The 26,175-nt window shown below is 50.1% G+C and overlaps 1 protein-coding gene across 2 annotated transcripts in view; it reads left to right on the top strand.

Moving 5' to 3' along the window:
- The first annotated feature begins 2,363 nt into the window (after positions 1-2,363).
- YLPM1 (YLP motif containing 1) overlaps positions 2,364-26,175 on the top strand; it is an 81,527-nt gene continuing 57,715 nt past the window's right edge. Inside the window, exons 1-4 of one of the 2 annotated variants that reach the window (XM_068254533.1) lie at positions 2,364-2,963; positions 14,382-14,570; positions 15,107-15,301; positions 20,505-21,493. In XM_068254533.1, the coding sequence (XP_068110634.1) occupies positions 2,589-2,963; positions 14,382-14,570; positions 15,107-15,301; positions 20,505-21,493 (1,748 nt within the window). In that variant the 5' untranslated portion in view covers positions 2,364-2,588. The remainder of the gene's footprint in view (positions 2,964-14,381; positions 14,571-15,106; positions 15,302-20,504; positions 21,494-26,175) is intronic. The other variant, XM_068254534.1, reaches the window with a different exon arrangement.

The raw sequence follows: 26,175 nt of genomic DNA on the forward strand, positions 1-26,175 counted from the left end.
GCAAAACGCTCAGTTTTCCTGACAAGTGGAAACAGGCTCATTTACTTGTATTGGTTATGCGAATCTGCACGCAGAAAATGCATGTGAATTCGCGCTAGTGTAAACGGGCCCTAAATTCATTAAAAACACAAAACAGTTTCACTTACCTAGGGCTTCTGCAAGCCCCCAGCAGCCATCCTGTCCCGTGCCGGTCCTGCCTGAGCCTCCGTTCTCCCGTGCCAGATAGTTTAGTTACCGCCGACTTCCAAGTCGATGGCGCCTGCGTGCCCCAGGCTACGTGAAGCTTTCTTTGCGTTCCAGCCCGCAATAGCATCCTGCGTTAATAGCACAGGACGCTATGGGGCGGGAACGCAAAGAAAGCTTTGCTTAGCCTCGCGGCCTGCGGGCGCAGTTGCCATTGACGACGGTAACAAAACTATCTGGCGCGGGAGAACGGAGGCTCGTGCAGGACCGGCATGGAACAAGACGGCTGCTGAGGGCTTGGGGAAGCCCCAGGTAAGTGAAACGGAATTTACAGTTCCGCTATATATATAGAAAATAGGAAATATACTGTATATGGCAGCCTCCATATACCCATCACTTCAGTTGTTCTTTAAAGGACAGCTGAGGTGATGTGACATGGTGATATAGACGTGTGTATGTACAGTGCCAAGCACACAAAACACTGTCATGTTCCTTTTTTTCTTTCTCTGCCTGAAAAAGTTAAACATCAGGTATGCAAGCGACAGTTTCTGTCCTGGTGGGGCTGGGTCAGACTATATAGCATAACCCAGTGATCTCCAAACTTGGCTCTCCAGCTGTTGAATAACTACAAGTCCCACAATGCACTACAAGTCCCACAATGCATTGCAGGAGTCTGACAGTTTCTGTCCTGGTGGGGCTGGGTCAGACTATATAGCATAACCCAGTGATCTCCAGTTTCTGTCCTGGTGGGGCTGGGTCAGACTATATAGCATAACCCAGTGATCTCCAAACTTGGCTCTCCAGCTGTTGAATAACTACAAGTCCCACAATGCATTGCAGGAGTCTGACAGCCACAGTCATGATTAATAAAGGCAAATGCATTGTGGGACTTTTAGTTCCTTAAAGGAATACTTAAGTCTAAAAAAAAATGATATTTACTCACCCGGGGTATCCCTCAGCCCCCTGAAGCTGGATGGTGCCCTCGCAGCCCCGCTCCGATCGTCCTGTCCCCGCCGGCGGCTACTTCCGGGTTCAGCAACAGCCGCCGACAGGCTGGAAACGCGGGTGATTCTCCACGTTCCCAGCCGCTATATCACCCTCTATGCTGCTATAGCGTATAACATATAGGCTATAGCAGCATAGAGGGTGATATAGCGGCTGGGAACGCGGAAAATCACTCGCGTTCCCAGCCTGTCGGCGGCTGTCGCCGAACCCGGAAGTAGCCGCCGGCGGGGACAGGACGATCGGAGCGGGGCTGCGAGGGCATCATCCAGCTTCAGGGGGCTGAGGGATGCCCGGGGTGAGTAAATATCCTTTTTTTTTTTAGACTTAAGTATTCCTTTAACAGCTGGAGAGGCAAGTTTGCAGGTCACTGGCATAACCCTAACTGATAAGTAATTACAGCCATAAAACACTTTTCTGACAGTAAGTGGCTTCTGAGAGTAGGAAAGAGATAAAAATGATCAATAATTCATAGATTTGAGGTCTAGCACACTTCAGTGAAGGTGTCACTGAGCAGGGAAAATTTAAACAGTAACAAATTAAAAACTAGTTTTAAATATAAAAAAAAACTGTGTGATATCTAAAAAAAATAATCATTTTTAGGGAAAGGAGGACAGATACAATTGTTTTTCTCATTAGTTTATTTTCACCTCAGATTTCCTTTAAATAAGGAGTTAGGCGAGTCAGAAATTATATATAGGAGGGAATATATAGATATATATGGGAGGGATATAATATAGGAGGGGGGATATAGAAGATATGTGAAGGATATATGTATGGATTAGTGATGGGTCGTTCGCGAACGAGCCGGCTCTAAGAGCCGGCTCTTTGCTGTGAACGACAAGAGCCGGCTCTCAGTTTTTAAAGAGCCGATGCCTCAGCCGCCCCACACAGCTCTGATTTGCTGTGTAATAAAGGGCGCTGAGGCATGCTGGGAGATGTAGTCCTGTAGTTGCAGCTTGTAGGAGTGTATGGGGCAGAGCAGAGCAGTAGCAGGAGGGATTGGGGCAGTCAGCGGAAAAGTCTGTAGTTGTCATGGAGACGGGGGCGGGGCTTTTACTCTGATTCTGAGTGGTGTCCAGTGATATTTAATGAAGAGCCGATTGAGATCCGTAAGAGCCGGCTCTTTAATGGGAGCCGATTCAGAAGAGCCGATTCTCCGAGAAGAGCCGGAATTCCCATCACTAGTATGGATGGGGGAGCGATGCTTCTGACGCGCTGCACGCGCTGATTGGTCCCTCTCTGTCTCCAGGCCACACAGGAAGTAGGCAGTATCTGCAAAGAGGAGTAAAGATGGCGGCCGGAAGTCCGCGCCTAGCTATTGTGCGGAGTCCTGCCCCCTTGCGCTGTGACGCCACGTCCGGTGTGAGGAGAGCGCACACACAGCGCAGAGAGAGGTCGCCATGTTCCCGGGATGGACTCCGCGCTATGGCGGCTCCTCCGGGTACCCCGCCGCCGCCCCTCCTCCGGCCCCCGAGCCGGCGCTGCAGAGCTTCCGGGACCAGCACCGAGCCCAGCTGGAGCAGCTGCAGAGGATGCACCAGAGGCAGCTGGAGAGCGTCCTGCCCGTGTCTGCGCCCTACTACACCCCTCCGCCCCCCGCCCGGCCACCCTACGGCTACCCTCCCCCCTACAGCCACCCCCCACCGGGGTACCAGCCTGAGGCTCCTGCCCCTCCACCGCCAGAGCCCGAGCCTCCTCCCCCGCCGCCTCCGGACTCTGCCGCTCCTCCTCCTGCTGCTGCTCCTGCTCCCAGCACCGCCACACCACCACTGGAGGTAAGTGTGATACCCATCCCATGTGTATATACTGCTTCCCCTACATACATACCCCTCCCCCGCATACATACCCCTTACCTGTCCCTGCCGGAGAGCCAGCCCCCTCCTCTGGCTCCATACACTGCTCCCAGCACCATCACTGGAGGTAAGTGTTATACCCATCCCCTGTGTATATACTGCGTCCCCTGAGTACATATCCCTCCCCCGCATACACACCCCTCATCTGTCCCTGCTGGAGATCCAGCCCCCTCCTTTGGCTCCATACACTGCTCCTGCTCCCAGCACCACCACACCATCACTGGAGGTAAGTGTTATACCCATCCCCTGTGTATATACTGCATCCCCTGAGTACATATCCCTCCCCCGCATACACACCCCTCACCTGTCCCTGCTGGAGAGCCAGCCCCCTCCTCTGGCTCCATACACTGCTCCCAGCACCATCACTGGAGGTAAGTGTGATACCCATCCCCTGTGTATATACTGCTTCCCCTGAGTACATATCCCTCCCCCGCATACATATCCCTCCCCCGCATACATATCCCTCCCCCGCATACATATCCCTCCCCCGCATACATATCCCTCCCCCGCATACATATCCCTCCCCCGCATACATATCCCTCCCCCGCATACATATCCCTCCCCCGCATACATATCCCTCCCCCGCATACATATCCCTCCCCCGCATACATATCCCTCCCCCGCATACATATCCCTCCCCCGCATACATATCCCTCCCCCGCATACATATCCCTCCCCCGCATACATATCCCTCCCCCGCATACATATCCCTCCCCCGCATACATATCCCTCCCCCGCATACATATCCCTCCCCCGCATACATATCCCTCCCCCGCATACATATCCCTCCCCCGCATACATATCCCTCCCCCGCATACATATCCCTCCCCCGCATACATATCCCTCCCCCGCATACATATCCCTCCCCCGCATACATATCCCTCCCCCGCATACATATCCCTCCCCCGCATACATATCCCTCCCCCGCATACATACCCCTCCCCCGTCCCTGCTGGAGAGCCAGCCCCCTCCTCTGGCTCCATACACTGCTCCCAGCACCATCACTGGAGGTAAGTGTGATACCCATCCCCTGTGTATATACTGCTTCCCCTGAGTACATAACCCTTCCCCGCATACATATCCCTCACCTGTCCCTGCTGGAAAACCAGCCCCCTCCTCTGGCTCCATACACTGCTCCTGCTCCCAGCACCACCACACAATCACTGGAGGTAAGTTATACCCATCCCCTGTGTTTATGCTGCTTCCCATGAGTACATATCCCTCCCCCGCATACATACCCCTTACCTGTCCCTGCCAGAGAGCCTGCCCCCTCCTACACCGCCTCCGGACTCTACCGCGCCTCATCCTCCTGCTGCTGTTGCCAGCACCACCACTGGAGGTAAGTTATACCCATCCCCTGTGTATATACTTCTTCCGCTGAGTACATATCCCTCCCCCACATACATACCCCTCACCTGTCCCTGCTGTAGAGCCAGCCCCCTCCTCTGGCTCCATACACTGCTCCTGCTCCCAGCACCACCACACCATCACTGGAGGTAAGTGTTATACCCATCCCCTGTGTTTATGCTGCTTCCCATGAGTACATATCCCTCCCCCGCATACATACCCCCTCACCTGTCCCTGCCAGAGAGCCAGCCCCCTCTTCTGGCTCCATACACTGCTCCCAGCACCACCACACCATCACTGGAGGTAAGTGTTATACCCATCCCCTGTGTATATACTGCTTCCCCTGAGTACATATCCCTCCCCTGCATACTTACCCTTCACCTGTCCCTGCCGGAGAGCCAGCCCCCTCTGCCTCCATACACTACTCCCAGCACCACCACACCATCACTGGAGGTAAGTGTTATACCCCTCCTCCGCATACATACCCCTCCTCCGCATACATACCCCTCCTCCGCATACATACCCCTCCCGCGCATACATACCCCTCCCCCGCATACATACTCCTCACCTGTCCCTGCCAGAGAGCCAGCCCCCTCCTCTGGCTCCATACACTGCTCCTGCTCCCAGCACCACCACACCATCACTGGAGGTAAGTTATACCCATCCCCTGTGTATATACTGCTTCCCCTACGTACATACCCCTCCCCCGCATACATACCCCTCACCTGTCCCTGCCAGAGAGCCAGCCCCCTCCTCTGGCTCCATACACTGCTCCCAGCACCATCACTAGAGGTAAGTGTTATACCCACCCCCTGTGTATATACTGCTTTCCCTGAGTACATATCCCTCCCCCGCATACACACCCCTCACCTGTCCCTGCTGGAGAGCCAGCCCCCTCCTCTGGCTCCATACACTGCTCCCAGCACCATCACTGGAGGTAAGTGTTATACCCACCCCCTGTGTATATACTGCTTCCCCTGAGTACATACCCCTCCCCCGCATACATACCCCTCACCTGTCCCTGCTAGAGAGCCAGCGCCCTCCTCTGACTCTATACACTGCTCCCAGCACCACCACCTATCCCCTGTGTATATACTGCTTCCCCTGAGTACATATCCCTTCCCCGCATACACATCACTCCCCCGCATACATACCCCTCACCTGTCCCTGCCAGAGAGCCAGCCCCCTCCTCTTGCTCCAGCACTACCACACCATCACTGGAAGTAAGTGTTATACCCATCCCCTGTGTATACACTGCTTCCCCCGCGTGCATATCCCTCCCCTGTCCCTGCCTTAGAGCCAGCCCCCTCCTCTGGCTCCATACACTGCTCCTACTTCCAGCACCACCACACTATCACTGGAGGTAAGTGTTATACTCCCCCCCCCCCCCCCCCGTACATATCCCTCCCCCGCGTACATATCCCTCCCCTGTCCCTGCCAGAGAACCAACCCCTGGTTATCACTGGAGGTAAGTGTTATACCCATCCCCTGTGTATATACGGCTTCCTCTGAGTATATATCCCTCCCCCGCATACATACCCCTCACCTGTCCCTGCCTGAGAGCCAGCTCCCTCCTCTGGCTTCATGCACTGCTCCCAGCACCACCACTAGAGGCAAGTGTTATACCCCTCCCCTGCGTACATACCCCTCCCCTGCGTACATACCCCTCCCCTGCGTACATACCCCTCCCCTGCGTACATACCCCTCCCCTGCGTACATACCCCTCATCTGTCCCTACTAGAGAGCCAGCCCCACCCTCCTCTGGCTCCATACACACCCCTTCTGCTCCCAACACCGCCACACCATCACTGGATATAAGTGTTTTACCTCTCCCGTGCGTATATGCTCCTTCCCCTGAGTACATATCCCTCCCAGTATACATACCCCTCATCTGTTCCTGCCAGAGAGCAAGCCCCCTCCTCCTCTGGCTCAATACGCACCGCTCCTGCCCCCAACACTGCCATATCTTCACTGGAGGTAAGTGTTATACCCATCCCCTGTGTATATACTTTCCCATGAGCACATATCCCTCCCCCGCATACTTAGCCTTCACCTGTCCATGCTGGATAGCCAGCACCCTCCTCTGGTTCCATACACTACTCCCAGCACTGCCACACCATCACTGGAGGTAAGTGTTATACCCCTCCCTTGCATATATACTGCTTACCCTGCATATAAACTCCCCCTAAGTACATATCCTTCACCTATTTCTGCTAGAGAGGTAGCTGTTATAAACTGTTCTAATTCACCTTTTTCCGGCACCAGCAAACTCCTCCTCAAGAGTTGCAAACCCGATCACACAGCAAGCAGGAGATAGACTTTCTCAGGCTTCTTCAATATTCACGTTCTTTATTCAGGAAACATATATACAGATATAGTCCATCATATCCTGGCAAAGCAGATTTCCATGTTGCGTTACAAGCTTCTTGATTAGACTTCCTGCTGAAGTCAATCAGGTACCTTCTTCCTAACTACGTTACACTAGACTACCTACAGTATGTACAGCATACATTATCAGATTACATATAGAATGAAAATAGAGGTTCCAGTCAGCCTTTAGATCTAGTGGGAAAGTCAGAAGCATAGTGAGCTCTGAGTGCCCACCTAGGTTTTTAATACCGACTAGGAAAGAGTTAAACGTGACATCATATTCGCCATCCCCTAGACCCAACTATTGGATGAGCCTCATCGTGGTGTCATAAAACCCACCCACTCGATTAATATTTAATGTCACCTTTCCTTTACTTACTGGAATGTGGATATTTAGTAAATATGGCTGATGTTTATTGTTCCAGTGGCGTACAAGCTGAGGTCAGTGAGACCTGCGGCCTTGTCCATAGAACAGCTTCTTGGTATGTTCTAGTTCTGCTGACAGAACTGCAGATTTTCTCTCTAAGAGAAAATCCCTTAAAGGGCAGGTCTGCCCCTCAAGCCTTTTTGACTAACTCAGTCCAAATAACTGAGGCCTACTTAAATTATAACAATCCCCCCCCTAAAAAGGCTTGACCCGCAGATCCCAGCTTCTGAACCTACCCGTACCTGGTTTCTTTCTTTATGTTTCACTTTTCGATGTTCGTGCTCACACACCTTCTCTGCTCTCGGTGGTTACCCCTTGAAGAGAGAGAGCACGACCTCTTGGTCTTCCTGCAGCCAGGCTCTCTGGGGAGGCCCTACTTCTAAGTCCCTCTATTCCACATGCTCAGCATTTGCGTCACTTGCGTATCACTCGCAAACTTGCATGACCACAGAAAAGTGAAACTCGTTTGTTACTCAATGGAGCAGTGCCAGGTGCCTTCTAAAAGAGCGCCTTTATACAATCAGCTCCATCACCGGTACTGCTAAACCTATACCCGTAACCCTGTATATCCCTTTAATTTAAAAATATTGGTTCCTGAGATTGTTTGAGGCACCAATCTCTGGACCAGGTTAATTTGGTTTACGTAATTTTAACACACAACCTCACCTGGATAATGATGCCTAAAGTTGTCATCCCCATCCAGACGACCAGTGGGTGTAGGAAGAACTTTTGAACTGCAAAGGCCCAGTCCGAGTGTCCCTGGAACATCACCGGAAACCTTTTCCACCAGGTCAGACTGGAACTCACCTGCTTATTTTTGTGTTCTACCTCGTTAAGATCACCTGGATCATAGTGAAATCTTAGCTCTAACTTAGTGTAATGTTTGTTTAACCTTTGTATCAAAGTGTGGTCGTCTTGGATCAAACCCTGTTCCCCTTTGTCCCATGTCATGTTCACTTTTAGGACGGGAACTACCCGTGAAACTTTGACCTTAAGAGTTCTCTTAACAATGTGAGAAATAACGTCATCAAACCTGGATGACTGGATCCATATGGGATCTCCGCTCCCCCAATATGTTCCCCTTGACAGATCCCCCTTGTTGGAACAATTATGAAAATGTACCTTGAATGTGTCCTTAGACATGATGCTAAAAAAACAAACCTTTCCTTCAGCCACCGGAACTGTCGGTTTGGCTTCAGGGTGGATCTTTTGAATGGTAGCCTCGCATTCTGCGTTATTGAGCCTGAGCCTGCAGGCTTCTTCACTAAATTTAACTTGCCCCGGCAAACACAGGTACCTCTGCAAGAATTGCCCGCATGAGGACAACTCTACTTTTTTCACCTCCCCGTCTAGCACCAAAAAAGGTTGACCTCTCAGGTCCTGGTGTAAGACATGGGTTGAGGTGGGAACTAAGGAAGTGGCGGTGCCTAAAGGAATGTTGCACTGTTTCCATTTGTTCACCCAAACATCTCGAAGCTGCCATGCAAAAGATCCTTCTCCAGAAAAATCGATATACCTCCCTTTGTCCAATCTCAGTTGGACAGGATCTTTAAGCATCTCCCTGACAAAATATGTCCCCAACTGTCCCGATTGGACCTCTTCCCCCCCTTATATCCTGAGGCACAATATGTACCTGAGGTCGGGAAGACGGTACTCTGCAATCTTTCAATTAAGAATACCTCTTCACTTACCCAACTAGCCTGAGGATAAGCGGCTGCATATGGACTGTGTACTATAGTCCCCTGTGGTGACCCGTGTAGTGTGAATGGGGTTCCCTGTGTTGGCTTTCCCTCCCCCGGGACCGCTCTCCCCACCCTCTTTGTCACCTGGAAATGTGGCTCGTTCTCGATTTTTTACTTCTTGTTTCGAGAACTACCACCCCTCGGCTTTCCAGCCTTTACGTGTGTATAGTTGGTTCAGTGGCACTCTCTGTTGGTAGTTCCAGAGCGTGATGTTGTCCCCCGCGTCTCTCCAGCAGGAGAATTGACGCCTCCTGCTCGTTCCTCTCCAATCTGGAACCATCTCACTCTGGATAACCAAGACAAGGTACCCCTGAATCACACACTCCACCTTTTGCATGTACCCATTGGTTAAAAGGTACATTGCAGTACAAACTTTGGATCGGTGCATCGATTCTGGGAGTGTGGCATTCAATAGCAGATTTACCCTGCCATTCAATTCCCACTGCCCGCACCCCTGACCCTTCAGACCTTTCACCCATTGTGTCATGAAATTTGTTTTCTCCTGGCACAAGTGCTCTTTTCCTCCGTCCCTGCATGGTCCATCTGTGCCAAGCGGAGGGAGGTGTGAAAGGATTAGTACCTTGGTCACCAAACATTAACATGCTTGGGCCTTGCATTCTCATTAACCCCTTATTATACATGAGAATGTCCTCTCTTCGTTCTCCTAGGACGAAATGGCAACCTAGGATCACCATCAGCACGGTACTCTTCATTATAAAAGCACCACCTTGGGAAAGAAAAACATTAGCAATTTGCACTATGCTTTGCTCAGTCAGTTTTTTTTAGACGTTTTCTGATCTCAGGAATCTCGTGTTTCAGTCTCTTTCCAGTTTCAGGAAACTCGTGTTTTAGTCTCTTTCCACTTTCAGGAATCCCGTTGTTCTCCGACCTCAGATTGGCATCTGGAACCTTTCGCTTATCCGACTGACATCTCCATCTTTGCTGCCAGCACTGCAGCTGTCTTGAGTCCATATTGCCAAACTCCTGAAATCGAAATAAAAAACAAATAAATTCTTATTAATGATTTGGGATTCGCCCTGCGGCTTGTACTCTTTACACTATAACTTGATCAATATATGCCGTAATTGATCTCGTTGCTTTATGGTTCTCATGAACTCTGTTTACTCTTATTGGTAGATTGGAGTTACAACCTCTCTCCCCTACCTAAGTACTATCCTCAGTACTTACCTGTTTAAAATATGCTCCCGCGGACTTCACCTTTGGAAGCTCTCACCTCATTGCAAGCTCTCACCACACCCCCCCCCCCCTTCTGTACATACGCGGCCGTCGTATGCACAGAGTATGGATGCCACATACCTGTTGCTGCTTTGCAGGTGAGCCTGCAATGCTCTTACTCATTTTCGCATTTACTTACCTAGAACTTCATTGCGATACCAGCTCTGCTAGAAGTTCTGTGTGTTGTACCCTCTGACCAATGTTTGCCGCGCCACTACCCTCATACTACCAAAAAAAAAAAAAAACGGCCGCCTCCCTGTAGGAAGGAGCACTCTGCACTTAAACTACACAGGGTGCAGGGCTAAGCATTCCAGCGTCAAATGCCTGTATGCAGATCCCTGAATGCCCACTTTGTAGGTAGTCGCATGGCAGACACCGTACTGATACACTGTCACTCAGTAAATGGCAATTCTATCATCTGTATAATTGCCCCATGAACTGCTACCAGTTCTGTTCTGTGCTAAACAGAATCAGAGCTGGAGAAAAGAAGAGAAAGGAAAAAATAAATAAAAAATAAATAAATAAATATATATATATAATTTTTGACCAATCGGTGGGCGAGGAGAAACACGCTAACAGCCCAGCAATGACTTCTTTGTCAATCTCTGGTCCTGTCCCTGACACACAAACCCCCCCCCCCCCCCCCCCCGAAAAAAACACTCTGCAGTCGCAGCGAGTACACCTGGATTGGTCAACTTCTATCTTTCCCTCTTTTCCCTTCCCCCTCTCCAACTCTGCAGTGTCCCCCCTATCTCTATTGGGAACACATGCCGCACCGCACTTTAAGGTGCCTCACTTAAAGGAATAATTCCATAAGCAATACAGTACAGACACTTTCCTGATCTGCGCTGCGCCGTGTCTCCCTGCACCTAGCTGGGAAACACTTCCTATCCGTGGCCCTGCAACTTGCTTGGCTCACGTATGCGGACACTCCCTGTGCCCAGACTTCTTCTGAGGAAATCACCTGGAAGCCGAGAAACTCAGTAGAATTTCTCTTCTGTCCCTACTCTGGACCCCCCCTCCCACCAGCTGCTTCCGTGCACGGCGCCTTGTGCACAGCTGTGACGTGGGACGTGGGATCCCCCCAGCACATCCTCCCCCCTGCCATCGGGGCGTGCCTATCCGTGGGCGCTTCCCGCCCCTCCCCTCCTGATACATCATGCAGATGGGAGTGGCTTTCTCAGAAACCCGACGCCATGTTAAATCATGGCATGCCAGCCAAGATGGCTACTATGTCAGTCCCCCATAGCAACCACTTAATCCTATGCACCTTCAGAAAAAAACAGTTAGAACATACAAGGCATAGTATGCACATTTCAGCATATATATTTCTCGGATACCTGCAAAAACAGACACAGCAGTGTGTGAAATTTCCTATCTCCTTCCCAGAAAAAAACGCAAATCATCTTGGACATGTAGATGGAGGAAAAAAAAAAACATGCACTCAACCCCGTGCACTCAAATGCTTCCCACAGAACTCCGATCTTATGACGGCTGAAAAAAAAAAACATCCTGAACAGAAGGAATTCTCCACAACTACACCGAAACTTTACTCATATCATAAACCTTTGCCTGGAATGCGGAGTGACAGAAACTGAACAAATCTTCCAGCTATTAGCAGATATCCGCGGACACAAACCTCAACCGTGCTTCCCCCAATCTGTAGAGAGGGGGGTGGGAGGATGCACTGTATTGGCCCCCCTTCCCACTAAACCTACGCTCTGCGATCCGCAAGAAAAAACCCAATAAAACCCATGACACTGAATCATGCTGAGATTACATAAACATCACATAGCACTAAGTAACTAATAGCACTGACTGGAACCAGTTTTCCCACTATTCTGGGCTCTCGTTATACCAACCTTTTCTCTTCATTTCACCCTCCACCTGCTCTCCTCACCATCCACCATCTGCGTGACAGAGCACGAGAGAAAAACAAACACCGCTGGCCTCCCTCCCAGCCCAGAACTGCACAGAGAGAAAACGAAACTATATACGCTGCCCACACTTTAGCATAACACAGAAAGATAACACACAGCTGTAGAAAAAAAACACTGTTAACATATAACAGACCACAAACATTGCTACAAAACCAAATAAACAAAACTCTATACTTGCCTGGCTCTACAGACTTGTACCGACTTCCAATCCGATCAGCTGCTGGCAAGTTTTTTTTCTACGAGTCGATGGACCTCGGTGAGCGTTTACTGAGCGTTCTCTCAGCGGATTCTCCGGTCCCGAAGGTAACTTGCTCAAAACCTCTGCCTGGGATACCTCACCACGGAATCCTTTGGTCGGCTAGATTGCGTGTACATCACAACCCAAATAAAACAGGTCCATGACTCGCCGCTGATCATCACTCAGATTGCAGTCCGTGTGTTGGCCTCTCTAGCGGCCTCCCACACACCACTTTTCCTCTTGATGAGCTTTCCAGTCCGCGTCAACTCCGCTTGTGTGGCTGTGGAATATCTTGAAAACTTCGGCCCCTGTCTGCCTGTTTTGCAAGGCAGTGACGGGGGGTTTCAGCACCACTGTTATAAACTGTTCTAATTCACCTTTTTCCGGCACCAGCAAACTCCTCCTCAAGAGTTGCAAACCCGATCACACAGCAAGCAGGAGATAGACTTTCTCAGGCTTCTTCAATATTCACGTTCTTTATTCAGGAAACATATATACAGATATAGTCCATCATATCCTGGCAAAGCAGATTTCCATGTTGCGTTACAAGCTTCTTGATTAGACTTCCTGCTGAAGTCAATCAGGTACCTTCTTCCTAACTACGTTACACTAGACTACCTACAGTATGTACAGCATACATTATATCAGATTACATATAGAATGAAAATAGAGGTTCCAGTCAGCCTTTAGATCTAGTGGGAAAGTCAGAAGCATAGTGAGCTCTGAGCGCCCACCTAGGTTTTTAATACCGACTAGAAAAGAGTTAAACGTGACATCATATTCGCCATCCCCTAGACCCGACTATTGGATGAGCCTCATCGTGGTGTCATAATACCCACCCACTTGATTAATATTTAATGTCGCCTTTCCTTTACTTACTGGAATGTGGATATTTAGTAAATATGGCTGATGTTTATTGTTCCAGTGGCGTACAAGCTGAGGTCAGTGAGACCTGCGGCCTTGTCCATAGAACAGCTTCTTGGTATGTTCTAGTTCTGCTGACAGAACTGCAGATTTTCTCTCTAAGAGAAAATCCCTTAAATGGCAGGTCTGCCCCTCGAGCCTTTTTGACTAACTCAGTCCAAATAACTGAGGCCTACATAAATTATAACAGTAACAACCTCCTCCGATGGGTCATACACTGGTCTTGCTCCGCCACACCATCACTGGAGGTTAGTGTTGTAACCGTCCCCTGCATATAAATGCCTTTCCCTGAGTATGTTCCCCTCTCCTGTCTCTGCCAGGTATCCCCCTCCGTCGCTGAGCCATACACCGCTCCTACTCCCAGTACTGCCACACCATCACTGGTGGTATATCTTTCTACTGTTTATCTGTTTCTTCCCCTGTGTACATACCCCCCCCCCCCCCCCCCGGTCCTTGTCACAGAACCAGCCCCCTGTCCTTTTGCCCCCATATACCGCCACTATTCCTGTTTTCCAGCACCATCACTGGAGGAAAGTGCTATACCCCACACTTGTGTATACACCTTTCTCCTGCATACATTCCACTCCCCTGCATACTTGCCTAACCCCCACCGAAGACCCAGTCCCCTTCTCCACTGCTTTGCTACTGCTTCAAGCACCACCACTGGAGGTAAGTGCTATACCCCGCCCCTGCACATATACACCGCCCCCTCTGTTCATACTTCTCAGTTGTGTTTTTTTTTTTTTTTTTTTTTTTTTTTTTGCTACTCCTGCTCTCAACACTGCCACACTGTCACTGGAAGTGTTATACTTCCTCTGCTGTCCCTAGACTCTGCTACTGCTGCCGCCTCATTGTCGCCCTTTCCCCTCATTTATAAGCTTCACCTGCATATACATCCCTCCCCCAAATCCTGCACCCCTCCCACTGGAGACACAACCTCCTCCTCTGCTGCCTTTACTCATCCGCATTGTCACTGGAGGGATGTGTTATGCCCCTCCCACTGCATATACATTTCTCTCTCCTCCACTACCTCCAGATTCTGCTGCTGCTGCCATCGCCGGATTGATAAGTGGTCTAGGGTATTTTGTGCTGACTGTATTATTCCTAAACTTACAGGACCAGCAACAGTATTGGTACAAGCAACATCTTTTGAATCTACAACAAAAGAGTCGTGCTAAGGAAGCTTCAGAGGCTGCCCTGCCACCATCTGGGCCGCCACCATCTGCCCCATATGTTCCTCCACCACCTACCCAACAACCACCTCCTCCTCCTGTGGAGGAAGCCAAGCCTCCATTACCTGAGGAGGTAAGTGAGGGACTGAGTAAAGTATGGGTGTAGCCTGTGTGGCTAGGGAGGAGTGGGCGTGTGTGGCTGGGTGGGGAGTGGGCGTGTGTGGCTGGGGGGGGCAGACTGGGCGTGTGTGGCTGGTGGGGGGGCAGAGTGGGCGTGCGTGGCTGGTGGGGGGGCAGAGTGGGCGTGCGTGGCTGGGGGGGGGGCAGAGTGGGCGTGCGTGGCTGGGGGGGGAAGAGTGGGTGTGTGTGGCTGGGGGGGGGGAGAGTAGGCGTGTGTGGCTGGGGGGGGACAGAGTGGGCACGTGTGGCTGGGTGGGGGCAAAGTGGGCGTGTGTGGCTGTGGGGGCAAGATTGGGCGTGGGGGGGGGGCAGATTGGACGTGTGTGGCTGGGGGGGGGGCAGAGTGGACGTGTGTGGCTGGGGGGTGGGGGCAGAGGGGACGTGTGTGGCTGGGGGGGAGAGTGGGCCTGTGTGGCTGGGGGGGGGGGGGGGGGTGGCCGTGTCGATGGGTTTACTTAGCTCATCACACCCTTTTTCTTGACTTTTTAGCCCACTATTAACTTTGCGGAAGATCCGGAGCAGGCTCTGAGGTTGAGGACTCTACAGGAAGCCGCCGCCCACTGGCAGCAGCATGAGCTCCACCGAGTGGGCTTCCAGTACCACGGCATCACTCAGAAGCACACTGCCATGCAGCAACTGCTACAGCGCTACCAGCAGCTTGTTCAGGACCCGCCTCACCTGGCTGTGAGTTATCCATTTCTGGGCTCTGAATGAGATTAACCAATATTGATTTATTTCTCCTGTTTTAACTGGGAAAAAGTCTATGTTGGGGCCTATTTACACTACAGCTAAAAACATTTTTTTTTAAACCCAGACCGTGGCGGTAAATGCATCCTATGTTATCAGCAGCATGTGTTTACACTGTCAAATGGAATGCAAATGCATAATGCCGACCTGCAGTCAGACTCAATACAAGCCCAGGGAAATAGTGTTCATTCCCTCTACGCTTCCTGCCGTACACAAAACCGCTGCCAGTCCTGCAGAAATTTGGCAGTGCTGTCCCAGTGGCCAGGTAATATAGGGCTTCCTGTTGGTTTGCAAAAAAACTAATGTGAATCCTCCTGCAACACAGAAAATTCGCATTGCTTTATGTGAACCAATAAGCATTTTAGCTAGGATTTACATGTGCACTGAGTGGATGAACTTCCTGCATCGTTTACGCATATGCTGCATTTGCACTGTAGTGTGAACCAGGCCTAACACATTTATATCCTGGTATTATTTATATACGTGGTCTGTCATCACTGTAGGGTATTGGGTACAGGAGTGATTTATAGCCTGGCATTGTTTATATAAGTAGTTAATCACTTAAAGGTATTGGGTACAGGAGTGACTTGTTCTGGCATTGTTTAAACATGTGGCCTGTTATCATGTTGGGGGGGGGGGGGGGGGGGGATTGAGTACTGGAGAGATTTATATCCTGGCATTGTTTATATATGTAGTTTATCACTTGGAGGTATTGTGCATGGCCTGTTATCACTTGGAGGTATTGGGTACAGGAGTATATCCTGGCATTGTGTGTGTGTATAGATGGGTACAAACGCACTACTAAATGCAATGACGGGTCGCTAGGCGGTCTTTGGCCGACAGTATCCGCATGTGTACGCACTGTAGTTAGACCGATAAGGCTGTTTCTGAACGATCTGCTCAGTGGATCATTCAGAAACAGCCTTATCAGTCCGCCGACAGCCCGTACACATACGCATACTGTCGGCTAAAGACCGCCCAGCGGGAGGGTCCGGCGGACCCATCGCTGCATTTAGTAGTGCGTGTGTACGCACCCTATGTACATCTATCTATCTCCTGTTATCACTTGGGCAGTATTGGGTACAGGGGGGTTTTATACCCCAGCATAGACTATGCAGTAAACATGATCTGTTATCACATAGAGGGTATTGGGTACAGGAGGGATCTATACACCTGTATTGTTTATATACATGGCCTGCCATCATTTGGGGAGGTATATTGGGTACAGGAGTGACAGAGCAGCACACACGGGACGGATGGGTGAGCAGAACAGTGTGTCTGGGCCAAGTTTAATTTAGGGTGTGCTTGTAGCTTACAGGATACCCGAGCAGAAGTGGCCTGTTTAAAGCAGTGGCTGCTGTGATGTGTAGGCATGAGTGCTGAGGCTTACTTCCATGCTGCTCTGTTCCACTGCTAAAGGCCCCAATAGCGGCTGTGACTTATAAACTTAGAGGGAGCATCAAGCAAAATGTCCTGCCCCATGATATACTTCCTCCAGCCCCTTCAAGCCGACATGTCCCACGCAACATCTCCGCTCGACACCACCACCCCGGGGTCTGCGCCGTGTGCAGAGGCCGACCTCCTCTACTGCGCCTGCGTGAGCACCGCTGTCAATCAAGTCCATGTTGTCTGCAGTAGTTCTGCCCCTGCACAGAACGCTGCGGGCGGACAACGTGGACTTGATTGACAACAGTGCTTCACGCAAGTGCAGTACGGACGGCCTCGAGGTCGGCCTCTGCACCGGTGGGGACACCGGGCTGGAGATGCTGCGTGGGACATGCCGGCTTCAGGGGGCTGGAGGAAGATGTAGTATGGAGATGGAGGTAAGTATATCATGGGGCAGGACATTTTTGCTTGGTGTGTCCTTTTAAAATGAATGTCCAGGGAGAATAAAAATAAAAAATTCAATTACTAGGGGCTTCCACCAGCCCCTGGCAGCTATCCTGTGCCCTCGCCGCAGCGCTGGAGGCTCCCGATCCTCTCCGGTGCAGATGCTGATCTCGCCAGGTCGGCATCTTCCTGCGCTCCAGCATGTGGATCACGGAGTCGCACTGATTCATCCGGGCTGTACTGTGCAGGTGCAGAACTACTGTGCCTGCGCAGTATAGTCTGGATGATGTTAGTGCGACTCTGGGAGCCGATCGCGCAGGCGCAGTGAGCATCTTGCGCCGGAGGGGACCAAGGGCCACTGGCAGAGAGCGGAGCTGCGGTGAGGGCACAGAACGGCTGCAAGAAGCCCCGGGTAAGTAGATTTTTATTTTTAAAAATGTTTGAGATCTTGGATGTGTCCTTTTAAGGTCTGCCTAAAGAGACACTGAAGCGAAAAATAAATTATGATATTATGATTTGTATGTGTAGTACAGCTAAGAAATAAAACATTAAGATCAGATACATCAGTCTAATTGTTTCCAGTACAGGAAGATTTAAGAAACTCCAGTTGTTATCTCTATACAAAAAAGCCATTAAGCTCTACAACTTTCATAGTCGTGGAAAGGGCTGTTTTCTGACTTTTATTATCTCAACTGTTAGTTAATTGTTTTACTTTTTCTCTGCCAGAGGAGAGGTCATTAGTTCACAGACTGCTCTGAAAGAATCATTTTGAATGCTGAGTGTTGTGTAATCTGCACATATTAGAAAATGATGCAATGTTAGAAAAAACACTATATACCTGAAAATAAAAATATGAGAATATTTTCTTTGCTGCTAATCTTCTAGTAATTATTCATAGTACACAACCAATTCATTATATCATATATTTTTTTTCGCTTCAGTGTAGTACAGTAGAATCTACTTATAGTAAACTCAGTCCTCAGGTCCCAGCAAATGTGCCTGTATAAATATACAATGTATGACCAATTCTGATAAAGTAAACTACTTTTCCTGGTCCCTTGGAGTTTACTATGTATAAAGGGATTCTACTGTATATGAAATTAAAATCATACTTTTCCAAACCTCTCATTCCTCTACTGGCTGTGGTAGCTGCGCTAAGCCATACCATATAGGATGCTTCTGTGTGCGTTTCTCTCCCTACTGAGATTTTTGAGCCCATGTTTATATATTTTTTTTTCTTCTTCTTCTTATACTGTTTTTTTGAGAATTCACTTTGAGAAGACACGTGCATCCAATGTGCAGATGAGCTCTAGATCATCTTGGCTTGGAGCCAACACTGAGTACGCTGTCTACTGGACAGCACCATGTCTAGACTACAAGTGCAGACATTCTCTCCTTGTCCTCCATGTTATCACTTTTGTATAAACATTGTGTATGCCAGTTACAAGATGTTTTTTGAGTTCATGAGACAATTGTATACATGGTCAATGCAAGCTGTTACATGATGGAAGATATTTACTTTTCCTGATTATATCTAATGTCTAGTACACACCATATAATTTTCTGTTAGATTTTCTGTAATGGCTGTAGAGGCTCTGCCTCTGACACAGGAGACCACAGGGTTCCATGGCGGGATGGTGTAATGGTTAAGGGCTCTGCCTCTGACACAGGAGACCAGGGTTCCATGGCGGGTTGTGTAATGGTTAAGGGCTCTGCCTCTGACACAATAGACCAGGGTTCCATGGTGGGATGGTGTAATGGTTAAGGGCTCTGCCTCTGACACAGGAGACCAGGGTTCCAATCTCGGCTCTGCCTGTTCAGTAACCCAGCACCTATTCAGTAGGAGACCTTAGGCAAGTCTCCCTAACACTGCTACTGCCTATAGAGCGCGTCCTAGTGGCTGCAGCTCTGGCGCTTTGAGTCCGCCAGGAGAAAAGCGCGATATAAATGTTATTTGTCTTGTCAATAAGATTATTTTCTTTAAAGTACTGGTAAGTTGCGTACGCACGCACTACAAAAGGAAACGATTGATCCGCCGGACCCTCCCGCTGGGCAGTCTTTAGCCGGCAGTATGCGTGTGTGTACGCGCTGTCGGCGGACTGATAAGGCTGTTTCTGAATGATCAGCGGATCGTTCAGAAACAGCCTTATCAGTCTGCAGACACTGTACACACGCACTACTGTCAGAACGACCGCCCAGCGGGAGGGTCTGACTGATCCGTCCTCTTTAGTAGTGCGTGTGTACGCACCTGTAGAGACTGGTTATTATCTCTGGTGCATTGTCCTCTGGTTATCTCCTGCTGAGTAGAACAATGCTTAATTGCTAGGCAGATAGATGGTTAGATAATTTCCAACAAGTTGGATATTTATCTGGCAGGTAAATCTTACAGAAAATTGTATGGTGTGTACTAGGCATAAAGGTGGCCATACACTCGTTAGATTAGCAGCAGATAGATCAGCAGGTAGATTTCTGATCTATCTGATGTTTAGGAACATTTTTTACTAGGAACACATTTCCAATTGATTTCAATTTGAAATCTATTGAAAATCGATCTGATGGCATTTTTTTTGCCATCAGATTTCCATTAGGGCCAATGCAAAATGATAAGCAATCTCAACAGATCGACCTAGATTTTCCAGCCTGCCAGATCGATCGGAATCAGCCGCAAATCAGTCGATTGGTCAATCGATTTGCAATCGACCAATTGTTCGACCGATTTTGATCGATCGGCTAAAAATCGGCTGAGTGTATGGGCTCCCTAAGACTGCTGAATAGACGCAACAAATCTAAGATGTATCTAATTACAAGACTTAAAGTAAAGGCCTGTAAACACACTTGATGGAACTCGGCCGAGGCGACCAACATAGACTGCCTCTGCCAAGAATCCAGCGTGGGTACGGCAGTCCCCGATGCCCTCTTAGCCAGTCATTTTCCTGGCGAATCACTTCGTACAAATGACGGGAGAGAAGTGTTCTTACCCCGCCCCTACGAGCTGTCACTCCCATGCCCCTTCCCTTCCCCTGCATAGAGCAGAACACTTTTCACACTTGCAAAGTGTCTGCGCTGCCTCGGTCCTGCATTGTTGCCTGGTGGTTCACCACTCAATCCCCGCCGGGCAACATTAATTGAGCGTGTATTCTGGCCACTTTACTAAAGATATAAAGTGAATAAAGATCTATTTCTAATGGTGCTGATTCTCCAGTGGTATCCTGGAGCATGAGAGTGGCTGAGGGAAGGGGTAGGGTAGTCCTCTGTCCATTGGTAGATGTCTCTGGTGCTAATGTACCTCCCTGTCCTTCTCTTCTAACAGGCTATGTCGGTGGACGTCCAGCTGCAGCACTATGAGATGCAGCAGAAACAGTTTTTACCCCTACAGCAGGAGTTTGAGAACCAGTTTAAGAAGTGGCAGGAGTTGCTGCTGACCTACCCCCACAAAGACCAGCTGCAGGACTTCCACAGTCAGTGGACATCATGGCAGAATCATATGAAAGCCACCAAAGCTCACCTGAAGGACAAAATCGCTTCACTGAAGACAATGAAGCAGCAATATGGTGGCAGTCATTATTTAGGTGGCGTTGCCGTGGTGCCCCAATACTCTGCATACTCTCAAGTCATATCACCAGCCGTTCCTGAAGCTCTACCGACAGGAATGAGCACAGTGTCCCCTTATAGCACACCTCCAGTGTATGGCAGTGCTCCTCCCCCCGCCCTTCCACCTACTACATACTCTGAAGCCACACCACCCCCTCTTCCTCCTGTGGCAGCTCCGCCTCTGCCTCCCACATCCAGTGCTCCTCCACCTCCACCACCCATGGATCCTCCATCTCGGGAAGATGAGCAGCCACCCTTGCCACCACCTAGTGATGCGCAGCCACCACCTCCAGCGGAAAAGGCTGTCCCAGAGTCTGAGAGCTTCTTCTCTAGCACTGCAGCTACTACTGCTTCTTCCTCTGCTTACCTAACTCCCAGCATAATGTCAGCCCCGCCTCCTTTACCACCACCTAGTGGAGAAGAGCTACCACCACTCCCACCTGGGATGAATAGTGTACCAACTGGGCTCTCCTATCAGGCTCAACAGGCAATAAGGAATACTAAATCCCTTGTTGGCCAAAGTGCTCCTCAAGACTTTCCTTATATTCCTCCAACACAAACTCCTGCGGCTTCCTTGGCTAAACAGGCTGAGGAGACTAAACCAACCGGGCCTCCACCATTGCCTAATGTGGAACCGACGCCTCCTGTCCCTCCGCCACCTCCTGCCGCGATGTCAGGTGGCCAGTATGAAGGACTCAGCGGTCACAGGTAAGCCCTCCTTCCCCAAGCTACAGTCCCAGAACACATGCCGGCCCTCAAACATTACTTTTTAAAGTGTATTAGTTGCGACTCATGGGCTGTGACTTCCCATTGGAATTCAGGATGCATTTAACCTCCCTGGCAGTTTATTTCCAGATTTTAGGGTCTAAAAAAGGGGTGCAATTGTTTTAGCATGCTTTTAGACGCTAAAGTCGTGGGGAAAAACTTCACAGCCCAGCATTTGCTCACTTTCTTGGGATCAAGGGCTGCAATTCTCCCTTGGTCCTCTGGATGGCACTGTAATCTAATAGTGAGATTGCGGTCTGTCTTAATGACACAACAGATGGCAATCTTACCAGGGAGATGCAGAGCCTTCAAAGACAGGAAGAATGGCTGTCAGCGTGTGGAGCCCAGGGGAAGTGAGTCTGCGTAGAGCTCCCAGCAGCTACCACGTGTCAGGCTTGGGATTACCGCTCCTGGCTTTTTTCCACCCCCGAGCTTGACTCGGGGATACCGCCAGGGAGGTTAAAAAGAAAGCAGACACACTCACCTGAAACAAATGGCCTCAGTCCCTCGCAGCACCAGTATCGCACCTCCTGGCCACAAACAAATAAAAGCTGTGACATAGCTAAATTCCGTATCAATCCACCAGCACGAATTATTGATGTATTGATCCGGGCACGGTAAGCTGCCTGTGAGTATGGGGTCTGTTTTGGCAGGAGCCAGTGAACACCAATGCTTCGGCTAATTGCTATATTGAGATCACTGCCCAATGAAAGGAGAGAAAAAATGCCTGATTGGGGCGGCTCTCTGAACTTATTAGGGAGTACATATAAAAAAGTTGCGTCGAAATTTGGGCTCGCCCTGCTTTAGCAGCTGTTCTGCCCTCAATCAAAACTTTTCCCCTACTGGTAACCAAACTGTTTCCCCATGTAAATCGGGCTCCGGCTATTGCCTGCGGCCAAATTAGGCAGCGAGTGCCTATAGCCTAGTCTATGGTGGCACCCGGGATTTGGCCAGGGCCCAAATTAGCGAATCCCGCTTTTGTGGGGCTCTCTGAATTTGGTAAGGCCTCTGTATATGTCATTTAGTGTTATTTACATGTCATTGATATCTGCCTGCTGTATTATTTGCATATATATTTGCATGTGATTGAAATTTGCCAGATCATAGAATTTGTTTTCTTTAAGTACTTTTAAAGGATTCACCAGGTGTAAAATAAACATAATTTTTTACTTAGGGCTTTTTTCAGCCCCTAGAAGTCCAGTGAGTCCCTCGGTGCAGCCCCGGTTTTCCCGCTGGCTACCCGCAAAGCTCACCAGCAGGTCGGTGCTTCTGCGCATGCACGGCCACCCATGCACGAATATGCTTGCGTCATCGGACGCGTACTGCGTCTGCACAGTGGTCTGTGCAGTATGCACCCCTGACGTGGCCGGCCACGCGCTCGTGTGCGGAAGCGCCAGCGGGTCGCTGAGCTTTGTGGACGGCAAGTGGGACACCCGGGACCACCAGAGCTGCGGAGAGGGACTTGCTGGACTTCTAGGGGCTGGAAGAAGCCCCAGGGAAGTAAAAATTACATTTATTTTTCACCTTGTGAGTCCTTTAAAGTGAACCCGAGGTAGGTTTGATAAATCCTATTAGGACACAGAGGCACATTCTGTATACAGTGAGCAGCCTCTGTGTCCTTCCACATTGCAGTGTTATCCCCAGAATTTTTTTCCAGCCGGGTGGGGCGATATGAGAGAATGCAGGGCCGATGCTTCTGTGTGCAACTCTGCTTGCAGAATAAGAGGAAGTTAGCCGATGACAGCCGGGTGCTCACCAAAACTGGACGGGTGGAGCACCCGGCTAAAAGAGCCTGGGGAGAATACTGCATTGTATACAGAATGTTCCTCTGTGTCCTAATAGGATTTATCAAACCCACCTCTGGTTCTCTTTCAGTATGCCTCTTATATGCCAATGCGTAATCTGTGACCACGCCCCCATTTTAGTTTTTAGTGAGCTTTTGCCAGCAGGGGTGTGACTAGGGTGGCATTGGTAAGATTTTATGCAAAGCAGTGGCTTGACTAGGGCTGTATTGCCATAGTTTTTATATAAAGTAGGGGTGTGATTAGTGAGGGGTTTCCATGGTTTTATACAAAGCAGGGGTGTGACTAGTGAGGTATTGGCATGGTTTTATACAGAGCAGGGGTGTGACTAGTGAGGTATTGGCATGGTTTTATACAGAGCAGGGGTGTGACTAGTGAGGTATTGGCATGGTTTTATACAGAGCAGGGGCGTGTCTAGTCAGGTATTGGCATGGTTTTATACAGAGCAGGGGTGTGACTAGTGAGGTATTGGCATGGTTTTATACAGAGCAGGGGTGAGACTAGTGAGGTATTGGCATGGTTTTATACAGAGCAGGAGCGTGACTAGTGAGGTATTGGCATGGTTTTATACAGAGCAGGGGCGTGACTAGTGAGGTATTGGCATGGTTTTATACTGAGGAGGGGCGTGACTAGTGAGGTATTGACATGGTTTTATACAGAGCAGGGGCGTGACTAGTGAGGTATTGGCATGGTTTTATACTGAGGAGGGGCGTGACTAGTGAGGTATTGGCATGGTTTTATACTGAGCAGGGGCGTGACTAGTGAGGTATTGGCATGGTTTTATACTGAGGGGCGTGACTAGTGAGGTATTGGCATGGTTTTATACTGAGCAGGGGCGTGACTAGTGAGGTATTGGCATGGTTTTATACTGAGGGGCGTGACTAGTGAGGTATTGGCATGGTTTTATACTGAGGAGGGGTGTGACTAGTGAAGTATTGGCATGGTTTTATACAGAGCAGGGTCGTGACTGGTGAGGTATTGGCATGGTTTTATACAGAGCAGGGGTGTGACTAGTGAGGTATTGGCATGGTTTTATACAGAGCAGGGGCGTGACTGGTGAGGTATTGGCATGGTTTTATACAGAGCAGGGGCGTGACTGGTGAGGTATTGGCATGGTTTTATACAGAGAAGGGGCGTGACTGGAGAGGTATTGGCATGGTTTTATACAGAGCAGGGGTGTGACTAGTGAGGTATTGGCATGGTTTTATACAGAGCAGGGGCGTGACTGGTGAGGTATTGGCATGGTTTTATACAGAGCAGGGGCGTGACTGGTGAGGTATTGGCATGGTTTTATACAGAGCAGTGGCGTGACTGGTGAGGTATTGGCATGGTTTTATACAGAGCAGGGGCGTGACTGGTGAGGTATTGGCATGGTTTTATACAGAGCAGGGGCGTGACTGGTGAGGTATTGGCATGGTTTTATACAGAGCAGGGGCGTGACTGGTGAGGTATTGGCATGGTTTTATACAGAGCAGGGGCGTGACTGGTGAGGTATTGGCATGGTTTTATACAGAGCAGGGGCGTGACTGGTGAGGTATTGGCATGGTTTTATACAGAGCAGGGGCGTGACTGGTGAGGTATTGGCATGGTTTTATACAGAGCAGGGGCGTGACTGGTGAGGTATTGGCATGGTTTTATACAGAGCAGTGGCGTGACTGGTGAGGTATTGGCATGGTTTTATACAGAGCAGGGGCGTGACTGGTGAGGTATTGGCATGGTTTTATACAGAGCAGGGGCGTGACTGGTGAGGTATTGGCATGGTTTTGTACTGAACAGGTGTGTGACTAGTGAGGCTGTGGAGTTGGACTCGGAGCAATTTTGGGTACCTGGAGTTGGAGTCTGTGGTTTGCGTTCTCCCCAGAAATTTTTTTCAGCTGGGTGGCATGAAAAAGTAGCTGGATGGGGAAGTAAGGGCCCTTTTCCACTAGAAAATGTGATCGCAATTGCACTGCGATCACATAACCTACAACTTCCACTACCTGTGATCACGCCGTATAGCTGCCGGGAACGGAGCACGATCACCCGACAATTGCGATTCGGATAAAAACGACGCATGCTAGTGGGAAATGAGCAGGGGTGGGTGGCTAGTGCGGTGGATGGGTAGGTGGTCAGGCTGGTGGCTAGTGGGGTGGGTAGGTGGTCAGGCTGATGGGGTGGGTAGGTGGTCAGGCTGGTGGCTAGTGGGGTGGGTAGGTGGTCAGGCTGGTGGCTAGTGGGGTGGGTAGGTGGTCAGGCTGGTGGCTAGTGGGGTGGGTAGGTGGTCAGGCTGGTGGCTAGTGGGGTGGGTAGGTGGTCAGGCTGGTGGCTAGTGGGGTGGGTAGGTGGTCAGGCTGGTGGCTAGTGGGTAGGTGGTTAGTTGGGTGGGCAGGTGGTCAGTCTGGTGGCTAGGGGGAGGGGGGGCAGTTGGTAGGTGATCAGGCTAGTGGGATGGTGGTCAGGCTGGTGGGCTAGTGGGGAGGGTTGCTCAGACTTTAGTCTGGCTGCTGGTGGGCTAGTGGGGAGTTTGTGCAGCTCACCTTGGCCCCCCTAAAGCACCAGCCAGCCGCCTGATCCCCGCTGTCTTCTCTTTCCGATGCTGCGCACACAAAACCAGGAAGTAGTATGTGCAGCATCACAGAGAGGAGACCGCTTGACCGGCTGGCTTGTGCTCTAGCATCTGAGAGAGCCCGGAGCCAATTAAGTTGTATCTACTGCCCAAGGAGCTCATTGAGCTGAGGGGTTGAGAGGGAGGGGGGATAGAGGTCCGCCCCCCAGTTTCTTCGCCCGGGACGAGGGAACCCTACCTGCCCCACACTGCTTGGCACTGCTCCTGGCCAAGACGCA

The sequence above is a fragment of the Hyperolius riggenbachi genome, chromosome 9 (assembly GCF_040937935.1).
Source record: "Hyperolius riggenbachi isolate aHypRig1 chromosome 9, aHypRig1.pri, whole genome shotgun sequence".
In the NCBI taxonomy this organism is placed as follows: Eukaryota; Metazoa; Chordata; class Amphibia; order Anura; family Hyperoliidae; genus Hyperolius; species Hyperolius riggenbachi.